General features: G+C 47.6%; 4 protein-coding genes across 4 annotated transcripts; all 4 read right to left on the reverse strand.

Moving 5' to 3' along the window:
- Nucleotides 1-307: 307 nt before the first annotated feature.
- Nucleotides 308-2,104, reverse strand: ANOM_008528 (xylulokinase; the record flags this gene model as incomplete). The annotated part of the gene is made up of 2 exons (XM_015553784.1): nt 308-1,531; nt 1,610-2,104. The coding sequence occupies 2 exons, from the start codon at nt 2,102-2,104 to the stop codon at nt 308-310; spliced, it is 1,719 nt and encodes a 572-aa protein (XP_015403797.1).
- A 1,828-nt stretch (nt 2,105-3,932) lies between these two features.
- Nucleotides 3,933-5,467, reverse strand: ANOM_008529 (cation diffusion facilitator family transporter; the record flags this gene model as incomplete). The annotated part of the gene is made up of 2 exons (XM_015553785.1): nt 3,933-4,573; nt 4,639-5,467. 2 exons carry the CDS (start codon nt 5,465-5,467, stop codon nt 3,933-3,935), a joined length of 1,470 nt encoding a protein of 489 aa, XP_015403798.1.
- Nucleotides 5,468-6,994: 1,527 nt separating this feature from the next.
- On the reverse strand, nt 6,995-8,795 carry ANOM_008530 (AP-1 complex subunit mu; the record flags this gene model as incomplete). The annotated part of the gene is made up of 6 exons (XM_015553786.1): nt 6,995-7,075; nt 7,161-7,532; nt 7,595-8,084; nt 8,143-8,372; nt 8,550-8,678; nt 8,757-8,795. 6 exons carry the CDS (start codon nt 8,793-8,795, stop codon nt 6,995-6,997), a joined length of 1,341 nt encoding a protein of 446 aa, XP_015403800.1.
- Nucleotides 8,796-10,745: 1,950 nt separating this feature from the next.
- On the reverse strand, nt 10,746-11,758 carry ANOM_008531 (mitochondrial 54S ribosomal protein mL57; the record flags this gene model as incomplete). The annotated part of the gene is made up of 3 exons (XM_015553787.1): nt 10,746-10,975; nt 11,071-11,282; nt 11,371-11,758. 3 exons carry the CDS (start codon nt 11,756-11,758, stop codon nt 10,832-10,834), a joined length of 744 nt encoding a protein of 247 aa, XP_015403799.1. The 3' UTR covers nt 10,746-10,831.
- Nucleotides 11,759-13,819: the final 2,061 nt, after the last annotated feature.

Genomic DNA, 13,819 nt, shown 5'->3' on the forward strand with positions numbered 1-13,819 from the left:
TTCTACTTTCTATATGGAGGCAATGCATTTGTGTGTAGACTTCGGGTTATTCATGAGAGATTATGCGGATGTTTCTAAGATGATAAGATAGTTAGCAAATAGAAATGAAGGACACTGAGAATATATTATCATATCATTCTTTTCGTTTATTGTATTTATAACCGAACTTTATAGGGTACTAACTAAATCCGAAAGGAAAAAAAAGAACCCAACGCAAACCATCCAACATCGCAAACTCATTAAAGGCAATATTTTCATGAAGAGATGCATAGGCGCATTTTCTATAACCGAAGAGGATAGAGGAATATCACCGCGTCTCGCCCTCCTGTTTCAGAACCTGTAATTCCATCTTCTCGAATCCCTCAACGGCAGCCCCATACCTCTCAAACACGCCCTTCTGATATCCATCTGCGATCTTCTCGATGAAATCTTCCTCCTTCCACCGCTGTCCGATCAGATCCTCAAACGTCTGTCCGTCCTTCCTCTCCAGTGCCCAGACGGCCTTGTAGGCCGCTCCCAGCGCACAGGCATTATCGCCAATTTCCAGCTTATATACCCCATCACTTCCACCAAGGATCTCACCTGCCACCTTCGCAATAGCCTTATTCTTCGATCCACCACCGACGAGATACACCCGTCGCGGCTGAGCGGGCATACCCTGTCCAGGACTAGTGGTAAGACCGCGAGAGCGCAAGCGAAGAGAAAGGAATTGACTCTCAACGATAGCACGAGCCTCATCGACAGGCTTGTTCCACCCACCATTCGTCTCATGCAAACTACCATCAGCGGGGTTATAATCGAACCGCCACTGCCCCGCCCGCAGATTTGGGACGATCTCCGGCCGAGGGAAAAAGAGGCCCATCTTCATTGGGTCAGAATCCTTCTTCTGACCCATGGGTGCCGTTTCCAGTGTGGTCTTATCGAAGTTAGCCCACGGGTCTTTGTCTCCGGCCATGCCTAGTTTATCATTGATAGCATCACGAATATGTTCGCGAGCTAGACCGCCGTTCTTGTAGCAGAGCATGAACATATACAAGCCGGCTGTGGTGGGGTGGTTGAAGAAATGTGTAGCTGGGTCGGGCATGTAGTTGGGAGTAGACATGAGGAAGGTGGTGGAGGTACCCAGGGAGACCATTGCGTCGGAAGGACGCAGTGGCAGAGCCAGGATGGTGGCTGGGTTGTCGCCAGTTGCTGGGATGATGGTGCAATCTGAGCTGAAGCCGTAGCGTTCTATGTAGTAGCGGTCGATTTGGCCTAATTTGATGCCGCCGTCTTCGGGAACGGAACCGAGCTTGCGCTTGAGGTCTTCCACGCCGGAGGGGCCGGCACAGAGTTGCAGAAGCTTCTCGTCGTAGGCGCCTTGCTTTATGTTCCAGAGGTTCATACCACAGACGTCGGAAATGTCAAAGGGGGCAATGTGGCCCAGGAAAAGGGATGCGAGGAAGGAGGAGACAAGGGAGATTCGGGAGGTCTTTTTGTATACTTCAGGGTATTTCCTTTGGAAGCGGAGGATCTGGGGACCGGTGAATCTCTACCAAAAGGAGGGCCATTAGCATATCTCTGGTCAATTGTAATTTCCGGAAAGTAGAGAGAGCAAAAACAAACGTACATGATGTGCTTTACTTCCTGTAGCATTTGCCAACTTGTCCGCGCCGCCCAAGAAGGCATCAAACTCATCACATTCCTTCTGCGTACTGGAATCCTGCCAGTTGGGACTATACGGATGTGAGAAGGCCCCGCTCAGCTGGTCCTCCAGGGACTTGCCAGAGTCCAATTCCTTGAGGAGACGCTCCGCATCCTGTCCCCAGTAGACACTTCCGTGCTGCTGTCCAGCACCGCTAATACCCTTGACACGGGCGAAATCTAAGCCTTGCTTCTTCAGACCCACGAGGACGCCGTCTAGGGCCTGGAGCCACAATGCCACGGGGGCGTAGACCTCATGCTCAGCTTCATTGGTGATCACACCTTTTTTGATGGGAAAGCCGTGGGAGTCAGCGTCGAAGTCGAATTTAGAGACGTAGACAACTTTCAGGTCGGAATTGACGACTAGAGCTTTGAGTTGCTGGGTGGAAAGGTCGAAACCGATGTACAATGGGCCTTGCATTGTGGCAGTGATTGTGAAGTTATCTTTTCTATGTCGCTGTTATGCAATGGAAGGGTTTAATTCATTGAATTCAGTTGAACTGTGCGTGTGAAAGTTTGTAAACGATAGACGGTGAACATGCGGTGGGCGATGACGTCGGCAAGTAGTCACACCGATAAGAGACAAAGAGTAGAGAGGTCGAGAAGAAAGAAAAGAAAAAATATGAACAACAACGGGGCGCAACGAGGATAAAGAGAGAACGATGTTAAATAAGTGTCCCGCTGGCAAGCATAAAAATTGGGTCATTGAATGACTTTTCTTTACTCCATCTTCTATTGTATCTCCTATTGCGAACATTCCAATTCAACCCGCAATTTACCCCCTTCTCTTTCCCACTTCGGCCATTTCAGAACCCACTTTCGCAATACATTTTTTAATTTTCTCCATTCAATTGAAAAATACACCAGAGCACCAATCAATTACCTATCGCTTACATATGATTTCTGCATTTGGTTTGCTTGTTCTCCCGCCACTGAACTGCAATTGCACATCGTGATGTCAAAAAAAAAAAGAAAAAGTTCACCTGCAACTAGTATATTTTTTGTAAATCTTTTTTATTTATAGACCCACTCACCACCACCGGGAATTTACCCAATTTACCCGATGAACAGTGAAAGGGCTCTGTTAAATTTGTGATCTTCCACACTAGACAGGGGACCCTAATTACCAGTTGCTTACCTTCTGCTCTAGATTTAATCAATATTCGTCACGATCGAACGTCTAGAACGCTTTTATCCTGGTTCACGTGGACGCTGAGATCGTACCTCGTGAACAATTCAAGAACAGTCGAGAACTGCTTGGCTGTTTATTCTTTTATTTCCCTTTTTCCCCCCTAAAATCAATTAGCCATTTGGATAAGGAATTGGAGATGTTATTAATTTTGTTATTCATTTCTATGTTTCATGAAGATTTTAAATTTCAATGTGTTGTTTTCAACTCTTGCTGAGTTGTTTGGCTTGTCGCATACATCGTATAAAGTCGGTCTACAATGGAAACGTCACCACAATATTTCCAGTTGGAGATCTGCTAGAGCTCTAGATATATCAGATACTAAGATGGAAGCGTATGACCTGTATCCACGTCATGTGTTCTTTTGCATGCCAAATAGGATGATAAAGGGTCAGCATAGTTGGTTCTAGAGTACGCCACAAGAGGGTGTATCTTGCGACTTCAGGGAGAACTTGACAGTACAAAAGTACACGATCCAAAAGTGATATAAACATGGGATAAGGAGCAATCATCATATTGGTCACATGGTGCCTACACATACTTTAGATATCCGTCCAATGGGATTTGCTCCGCGTACACTAAATGCAGTGGCGGAATATATGGAAGGATCGTACTGTCACGGATTTTCCCCACGAGAATACCTACTTCTACTGTAGCGTTAAGGTCTTAGGGGAGATCTAGACGGTACACATGAAGCCCGCAGTATGTGCTGTAAATTCTATTCAGCCAGTGTAGTATGTACATACTACTGTACATGGTTTGCCAGTCATGGCTGACGTCCTCCTCTATCAACTTCTTTCTTCCCACAATCATTTCGTCACATCTTCCGGCTAATCTAACCCTCCGGTACTCCAACTCTAACCAGCCAAAATCTTCACCAGCAGATAAACAGGACATGGAGATATCATCTCCAGGAGGTGTATTCATGGGGTATCACATGATCCTTCGAGATCCGATGTGCAAAACGGGACACGAACTATGCAAACACACAAGAGCTTCGATAGGCTCGATACAAAGCAAAAAATTCCAAATAATATCAAGCAAATATAGAGATGCCTCTTTAACGCCTCTTGCGAGCGTCATGCTGGTGCACATCATGCCCATGATCATGCCCTTGCGCTTCACAGTCCGTGTCACCATCTTCCGGCTCCGGTTTGGCTTGGGATGCAACTTCGGCAGGGATGAACTCTTCGGAGAAATTCAATTCTTCATGCTCAAGGGGGATAAATCGCACTTTGACTCGCTTAACGCCACGGACGCCCGTTCCGATGGCTGTTCTGACAACTTCCTCGATCTCCCGAGATCGATTGATGGGCCATGCTCCCGGCACTGCCAATTCAATGTCCATGAGATAGTTCTGACCGGACTTCATGCCCTGGACATCGCGGATCTTAATCGCATTGTTATCCTGCAGTTTCGCGAGCGCCTTGGAAGCAGCCTTCTGCACCGATTCCTTGATCTCGTCGTCCACGGCAGTATCGGCCAGCTCCAGAAGTGACGAGCATGTATTTCCCCATCCGGCTTTGATGACCATCAACGAGATAAGAAGTCCACCCACAGGATCCAGCCAGGAGGCGTCTTTAAACAAGTACGTGCCGCCAATGGTGAACAGAGCGACAATGCTGGTCAGAGAATCAATACGGTGGTGGATAGCGTTCGAGGCTAGAACAGACGACTTGCGCTCATTGGCGACTTTCATGGCTGTTACATTACACAATAACCGTTAGCTCTCGGATAAGATCATAGGGCAACCCCAAGGTACTCACTTGCGTGGTACAGCCATTCCTTTACCACAATGGACCCAGCAGCCAACCACGCGGCATGAATGCTGGGGCCAAGAATATCGATTCCGTGACTATGTGAATGGCCGTGTCCCAGGTGAGAGATCGCCTCCGCCGCCTGGGGGTAGAACTGGTCCAACAGAACTTGACCGGAGTTTAGGCCCATAAATACGCCTCCGCAAAGCAATAGCCCACTCACACCCAAGGCGCCAATACTCTCGATCTTTCCGTAGCCGTTTGGGAACCTTTCAGACGGGGGCTTGAGCGACCAAGCGACTGTCCCCAGCGTGAGGATGTCCGAGACGAGATCTGTAAGGGCATGGTAGGCGTCGGCGATTAAAGCTTGCGAGTGGAAGACGTAGCCCCCGATGAATTTGCCAATTGCCATCGCAAGATTGGCAACCAGGCCGATCCGCGTAATACGAACACCGGCGTCGTTCTTGTTTGTGGAAGTCAGGTACACATTGCCGCCGTGGTGGTGATGATGGTGATGATGGCCGCCGTGGCCACCATGGCTTCTGGTTTGCGTCGCCATCAGATGCAGGGGTGTGTTAATTGTAGACGTGGTGGTTAAGGAAGGGAGTGGGACGCGAGAAGCATTGGCGGAGTTGAAAGGGATGGGGGGTCTGGCGGAGTTCTTATGGCGCGAGGAAAACGTGGCCGACGTGCGCAGAACGCGCAGCTGAGGTCGAACAGATAGCACAAAGCCGGAACGCCCTACTCGAAACCTACCTAAGGAACAACGGAGGTTGGATGGGGATCCGGGCGTTGGTGATGGATGGGCCCTCCACCGCAGGGGGTGCGTCAGCGGCATCAGGCCGGGTACGTAAGTCCAATTCAGTACTAATTGTTAATAGTGGCAGTTCAATAGTGTAGGTCAACAAAGACCGCCAAAGTCAGGACACTGTGTTCTTTGTGACCGTGGTGTGGCGTGCCCATAATTTGGCCCGAGGAGAAGGAAATGAGGAAATCGATCACTTTCTAACTGTAATGACGTTCCTCGCATCCTGTCGTGTGCTTCAACTACCATTGTAATCCGGTCCGGCAGATACAGTCCCGATATGTGCTGACGACTCTCCGCCTCCGAACAGCGGCGTTCTCGACTGCACCGCCCTATGATGGGGCCTCCATTACTATTCCTTACGCCTTAGAACGCTGACTCTTGTCATAAACAACACGATAGAAAAGCCAATAGATCCTCTCTGATTGCCATCTTCTAATTTCAGGGTCTACTTAGGTACTCAAATTAAAAAATCATCTTCTCTCCTAGTGGTCCAGACTCCAACCTCAGTCTTACAAATAATAGGCGGATTTCTTTCCGTTCTCGTGATCGATCTTATCAATCTATAGGAACTGTTTCGGCCGTAAATCCGTACTCTAATTGTTCTCTCCTGCCAATGCTCTTGTCAAGAATGCGCCAAATAAGAAACAACCTAAATCCCAACACACAAACCCAAGCAAATCTTAGCTTCTACAATACCCAACTGCCACAGATTGCATTACGTAGACAGCTCCATCCGCCAAGATATATAGCAACGCAACTACCGCACCTACCAAGCTACCGACGTTTCAAAATTGAGATTTCTTGGCCTTTCATCATGACATAGCGCACGCATACAAGATCATGTCGATCACTGGGGGTGAAGAAAGGAATTCTTGAGGTCCGCTTACTCATCGAAACGTTAAAATTCTGAGAAGATTGGAACCCTAGTATCGGGTACAGGGCGATCCTGGTTCAACAGGGCGGCAATTACTCCGTAAAAAGAAAAGGGCTGAGCAGTAAGTTAGCTCAAAAAGGAAAAAAAAGTTAAGTGGTGCTTCCCGGAATCGAACCGGGGCTGGCACGGCCACAACGTAACGTCCTACCACTAGACCAAAGCACCTTTGTTCTATATTTAGCACAGCCATATATGGTACATAAGCCAGGGCTAAATTTGAGCAATGGTTAAAACTCTATTCGGTTGTTATGAATCGTGATAGGTGTACTCCTACAGAGTACGGTTGTGTACTTGTAGAAGTAGCGCAGGTGGAAATACTTTAGGTGAATGTGATGGAGTGGAACTTGTGATTTCATATTATTGCAGTCGAGCTAATGAGATTTTGGTGTTTTGTGTGTCGAAGCGAGCAACATATATGCAGCATACTCAACTTCGACCACGGTCAATATGGGGACTCTAGCTGTCTCTGGGCAAGCCCAATTAGTGCACTTGCATGATTCTATACAACTACTGATTAAATGACCACCTTAGCCTGATCTGCAGGTCAAGGGACAGACGTTATGTAATGTTAGAAACTGAAAAGTGAAGAAAGAATATCTATTGACACTATTAAACGCTTTAAATCATTGTACATCTGGCATACGGACCGCAATGTCGCCTGACTGCGTGATATAACGGACCCAGGGTAGGGAGGGGTATTGGAGCTGTGACATGACTATTAGTTGTGGACTCATCATAGTTATAAAAGGTGAATGGTAGCACGCAAGAATTAGGGGGGAAAAAACCTACCTTGGGTTCAGTAATCTTCAAGTACCGTACTTGAATACCACTTGTAGTGAAGTAAGGAATTTCGAATTTGACGTTGATGGGCCGTTTGGCTTTGCCGCCTCCAGTGCCGCCCATGCTGCCTCCGAAACCTCCAGTCATACCACCTCCGTGCTCGTCATCTCCCTTGACAGATGGGAGACCAAGCTCGGCACGCATCAGGAACTCCTTTCCACCACCGAACTGCTTAATTTTCCAGATAATAGCGGATTTCTCTGGCGCATAGTGAACCGTTCCAATGTTCGTGCGGAAGCGCGGCGAGTCTGCATCTTCCGGTACGGGCACAAGGATCTCCACATTATTGGCCGTGCTGCGGCGCTTGAACTGTGCTTTGGCCTACAGAATAGGAGGATTAGTTTAGATGCGACACAAGTTTTCGGGGCTGCCAGGTCGCCCACCTTCAACATATACTCCATTCGAGAGCCTGAGTGCGACTCCACCAGACATTCGACCCAGATAAGGGGTTTCACTTGTGTGTTTAGGCGATAGCTCATGAGCTCAAATTCTCCATCCGGGGGTATAAAACTGATCGTTCGATCGTTCTCGAATCTCGAGAGTCGAACACACTGGTGGAATTTAACGTCCTCCATCTCGACAGCCTTGCCTCTTGTAGCACGACCCGTCGTCTCAAACATGACCTTGTCATTCAAACCCAAACGAAGTTCCGGCATACCGCTCAGGTAGCACTTCATCTTAATAGCACCAAGAATCTCAGATCGCAGGACATTCCCAGACGCAGATACGAGGAGATTCAGAGACTCGACAACATCAAGGAAGACTTCGTTCTTCCGATAGCGAATTCCTTCACTTCGCCAGGAGACCGCATTTGTAACGGCAATAGGGGGACGCGCTTGGACTTCGAGCTTATGCGACTCTTGTGTGATGTACCTGATACCATATGAGCAACGTTACCTTCAGTCATGTTCGGTCACAGTTGTCGTCTTACTCTTGCAATATCTTGCTCTCCGTAGTTTGTGGGTATCCGAAGTCCATCATCTCATCAAGCAATTCGTAGATGATGACAAAGTTGTCGCGAATACTCTCTTCCTCCAAGACTTTGAAGTATTCCGTGAAGACCTCCACGACTTTGTGGAGGAAGAGGAGGATTTCGGTCGCATTGGTGTTCTTCTTTGTCAACGCGAGGATATAAAGGTTGCTGTGACGGATGTAAAGATACTAGATACACCATGGTTAATCAGTAAGATGGGGAGAAAAGGCTAATGGCTACCTGGTTCCCAAATGAGGTGTCGCAGTAGAGGCGGGTAGTTATAGGGGATGAAGGGAAGCAGAGCGGGCTGCGGGGACGAGCGGGGAGCAGGTGCGAAAACCGATGCGATTGCGGACATAACATACATTGATTCCTTCATGAGAGAAGCATGGCGGTACGGCGGAGCTTTCTTCTTCTGCGTCACTGAGGAGGATAGGAAATTTCTCGACCGCGGACATGGGAATGTCTCCGCGGTAGTTTCGGGCTAGAAGGGTCTATTTTGACGGTGAGCGCAAGAATGCATGGTGGATATAGCGGTCATTGAAAAGAGATATCGCCAAGTATCTACCTACCTTGCCCTTCAAATCTAAAAAGAAGATAGCCGACGCCATCGCGGAGGTTTGGAGATCGTGTGGGAGTCGTGAAAGTAAGGGTGGATGTTAATAGGGCAGCAAGGTCAGCGGGAGGCTCCTGACTTAGTTCAACGGTAAGAGGCCAACGAAACACTAGCCGGACATTCTGCGATAAAACCTTACAATCAGTATTAATCCAACAATGGATCACAGTATAAGTTCAGATCATGGAGTATTAGCGGAGAAACTCACAATAAAGAAATATAGAATAGAAGACTGGCCGGAGAGCGTCAGTGTATGAGACGATGGAGTCTCTAATCTCCTGTACACGTTCACACTATATTGAGTACTGCCACGCAATACATCGCCCGCTCCCCTGACCGCCCGGTTCCATCCTCCTACAACTGATATAATCCCCAAGAGATGAATGCTCGTCATATAATCTGTATAATATACTCTGTAGTAATATTGGCCGGACTGGAACATTGATTGTCATTCCATTTACTACGAATAGTTTGAGAAGTTATGACATCGAGAGTTCTATCAAACATCATCTTGAGCTATCCTATGTATATCTATGCACATCCTTCTCGTTTGTTCCATTAGTCGAAACCAGGCCACCATTGCGTGAAATAGTTGCTTTTACAATCGCGGGATGTAGCCTGTAAAGGGCTTTTTGAACCCCATAGTCTACAGGGAAAGTCTCGAATCGAATACGGATTTTCCTATGATCTTCTGTCTGCGTCTAGCTGGCGCCTGTCCGGCTCTTTCTGCAGCGCGTGGTAGGTTTGTCAAATCCAATTGCTGCCTCATGCTGTGCTGGGCCATTCGGCTGAAGGCTCACAAACATCGACAATCTTCATTCAGGTCTTTGAGCTCTATTAAGTATGTACATAGACTATTCACATTGGGGAACCTGTCCCCAAGGTAGTGGAGGTCTGTCTGGTTTGTATCTACCTTGCGTCAGTACGTATATACCCCTAGACCGAATCTGTAAGCCTTCTCGGTGGAAGAGTCGCAGAGTTGAGGCTTAACGCATCATCCTGTCAAGTATACTCTTCAGGCTTGCTGGTTGAAGCCACATGTAAAGTCCCTGTCTGTGGAAAGTCGTTAGAAGGCTTAAACCACTTCGCGAAGCCTTCTATCATTGCCTCCACTGTTGGCTCTGTTAGCTGTGCATGGTATTGCAACCACCATATCACATAAAGAGAATACACATGATCATTAGATAGTCGATATTGTTTGGAGGTGAAGGAGAATATATATCACAATGTATGATTCTGTTGCCGTCGACTAGTCGCTATTACCGTATAACAGTGTACTACATGATAGTTTATTGATTGGGCTAGTTTTGCCGAGTTGGAGAATAGTCACTCAAGAATTTCGTATCTGGGTAATATAGCTGTGTCAATTGAGGCACCTCGCTTGGATGCTGAGAGTATTAAGAGCATTCAGGAAAGAAAGCCAAGCCTATATAGCTCTAGCGGGCTCCAGGGTCGGCACCATACCTGATCAGGCTAGGGCCATTTCCGCACGAGAGTATTTCTTCCGCAATTTCTTTCCCTCTTCTCACTTTTTTTTCTTCTTTTATCCCAACGCTCCCAATAGACAGTGCAAGGCAGCACAAATTACGTTCTGTGATTTCTGGGGTCGTCGTACATTCTGTACGATGGTCCCAGTCTTTCATTGCTGACTTGCGATACAGTGGCGCGAAGACTATGCATCGTAAAGAGGGTTCCATAAGAGCTGGCCGCGTATTTTACTCTGTTACTCGGGCGGTGTCAGAGGAACCGGACATATCTATCATTAATAAACAATTCTATTCTCATAATGGCTTGCGTGTTATCCAACACGTTCCGCAGGAGGGCGCCGTCGGGGGAGAGGATCCTTGCGGGTGGTATTCGAAAATCAATATAAGACATGGTCGTAGTAAAAGTACATATATGGTGGATGACCAAAACCCCCAACACATACAGAGAACATCCAAGATATAAAAAAGACAAGAAAGCGAAAAGGAGATAACGCCTCGAAATGCTCCTGCGGCCATTTCCCAACAATGATATCCCGACTTAAGCCTAGAATCCCAAAGGTTCTAATATCCGCTCGCGTGTTACCTTGTTGGCAACGAGACCGCCCTTCTCCAGGGAAATGGCACCGACGATCGCATACATTGTATGGGCAAGAACAAGTTCGATTCCGGAGCTGGCAAGATTGTTGGGCTGGGCATTGGTGTTAGCAAGGTACAGCGGAGGCATTTGTAGCGAAAGCAGTATGTTGCAAAACAATAGAAGAGAATGATGTTCCATTATCTTACCTTCCGAGGATTCCATCTCAGGACCTTCTGCAGCTCATACTTCTGCGCAAGCTCCGCAAGCTGTGTTTTGCCTATCAAGAAATTCTTGCGGCTGGTGAGGTTCTCCAGGCCCTCCAACGCCGGGTGCGTAAAGGGCGCACGGTCAAACGCATCAGGGCAGCGGTGGATGCCGCACTTCCGGGGCTTTGCACCATGGCCAAAGAAGCCTGTAGCTCAACGATCCGTCGTCCTAGAGTGCAATTGCTTGTTAGCCTGTGCATCTCGAGAATCGCAGCATCGCATCCTCAGATTCCTACACACCTAAGAAAGCCAGACGGTCGTTAAATCCTCTCCGACCCTGATCGAAACTCTTGTGTGTCACAGCAAGCCACTTGATTTCGTCCGAAAGGAGCTTGTCGCCATCATTGCCCAGCATGCGGATGTAGAATTCGTCAAGGACATTCGGATCGGCGTTGACGGGGTATTCACGCCGCTTGGTATTCAATCGCAAGCTGAAGGGAGCTTTTGCAAGAGGCGGGGTATAGGACCATCGAGGCTTGTCTGTATAATCGACTGGTGTCTCCTCGGTAGATGTCGACAGACTACGCCGGAGGAGGGAGGCGGATCCAATCGTGCTAGGACAAACGATAGTGCGGCATGCGGAACAGGCGATGGTCCTGGCCGCTCGAGTTGGTAGCATTGAAGCCATTTTGTGAGTCGAAGAGCTGAAATCCGCAAGTGTGGGAGAAACGGAGGCAATTCACCTGTCCGGGCTTTTCACAGCAGCCGCGATGGAATTCGAATGATGGGTTGGAAAGATTTCGGAGATGCGGCGCTAGTCCATTTTTGGATAGCGCAACCCGGCCGAAGTATTCCGTCTACACAGTATAAACAATAGAAGTAAGAACAGTAAATCTTATTAGTTCCTTGCCAGAACGCCTTACTAGTTTTGTATCACGATAGGGTCTGGGCTTCCCCTTCAGTTGTCGGACTGAGCCACAATTGCTGATCTAGTACCAGAAGAATCCCCTCATATCAATCATGGAGATCACATCGGCGATTGGAAACCAGTAAGCAATCTGATCGTAGGCCGTTGAGAGGCGACACGAACCATTTTGGCCCTGTGTACAGTTCTACAATAGCAAAAAGTATATGATTTATATATCAAGGCGGAGTATAAGGGATGATCTGAGGAATGTTGCTGTAAGCCTATCAGATACCTACTACCAAATAAGGAATTCCTTGCCCAAACGACATTTTAAACTGTGAAATCTAGCAACTTACGTGGAGTCTAAAGAGAGGTCCAGCAGGCTACCTTTGTTTAATCTTGTAAAACAAGTTAGTTTCGGCTTACACAAACTCGATACTGATGTGTCTACCCTTCCACCCAGACATATCTGGTGGCTTCACTCAAGCCGCATGGGCCGCTACTGACGGGTTTCACAAAATGCTCGAAGAGTGAATTTGGCTTGTTGGCTACCTTCTGATGGAGTTTATCCATTTGTAAGACAATGATTATTCAACGGTCCAGAACCAGAGTCGTCCACTGTCTAGCTTCACTTGATGTCCCTAGCGAGGCTTCTCTCCTTTCCTCGAAACACGGCAGTAGCATTTAGGAAGTTGATAGTGACCAGCAGCAGCTTAGCTATATCGCTGTTCCCATCAGATTCATGATCCTTTCGCCGTTTGGTAGAGCCTTTTTCTGATGATAATCTCCGTGTACACGTAATTGGCGGTAAGCATTAAGTGTGCTCTCCCGACCTGGCTGTACTGAGGTGACACCGAGTCAGGGGCCCATGACTGGCGCCACTTTTGTTGACATTATTCGATTGAACTGTCATGGTTCTAAGAGGTCCGAAATTATTCGAGGATGCCAAGAACATGTTCTAGTTTCCTGGGTGAGCAGGACGAAAGCATTGGGATGGGTGGTGAATAACGGGAAAAAAGAGAGCGAGATAGGCGAGCTTAAAACAACAACTTGCCGATGGATTTCTTGAATAAGAACAATTTTTGCGAAATCTGATGTTCAGGCCCTTAATTTACCGGACCATGGCACCTTCCAATGACTTCTTCCTCCGGGTTAGGAACAATACTCCACGTCGATGCAGTACAAGGACAATATGCCGTGGACAAAGTGGAGTAGGCTTCGTCCCAACTTGAAGGTATAACGCATCGAGACCCTTTAGTTTGTGGACAATAAATTAATACAACGAAGAAATACCGGTGTGCTAGCGCTTGCCGCGGAATATGTTCTCTTCCAGGGTTTTCTGCGAATATAGAAAATAATCGGCACCCAAAGCCTGGGGCATGGAACATTAATGGAGAATTGTGTGCCTTTCCTACGTTTAGTGCGACGACAACAACAACCTGGAGATCATCCACGTGTTGCATGCTGTGGGGTTCTTCCTATATTATGGGGCCTGTGTTGCGTGAGGGACTGTTTCCGTACCTGCTGGTAGGCTTCTTCGTTGTTTGCTTTCATAGACTGCATCCTCAGACGTAGTCGCTAGGGGCGCCAGACCTATAGAATTATTACATGGAATGGTAAGGACAGAACCCCCCTTCGCTCCCTGAAAAAAATAAATAAATAAATACATACGAGTAGATAGCGATAAGAGTTGGTTGCGTTAGACGAAAGTCTGGTTGCGTAATTACCGTTGGACATTTGACTCGGGAGAATCTAGGATCTAGAAGCCCAGCAGTTCAATTTTGTCACTCGGCCTTGCCAGCATTCTGCTTCTTCATTGTTTGCTTCAAAACTCTTTTTTTT

Source organism: Aspergillus nomiae, assembly GCF_001204775.2.
Source record: "Aspergillus nomiae NRRL 13137 chromosome Unknown contig00309, whole genome shotgun sequence".
Lineage (NCBI taxonomy): Eukaryota > Fungi > Ascomycota > Eurotiomycetes > Eurotiales > Aspergillaceae > Aspergillus > Aspergillus nomiae.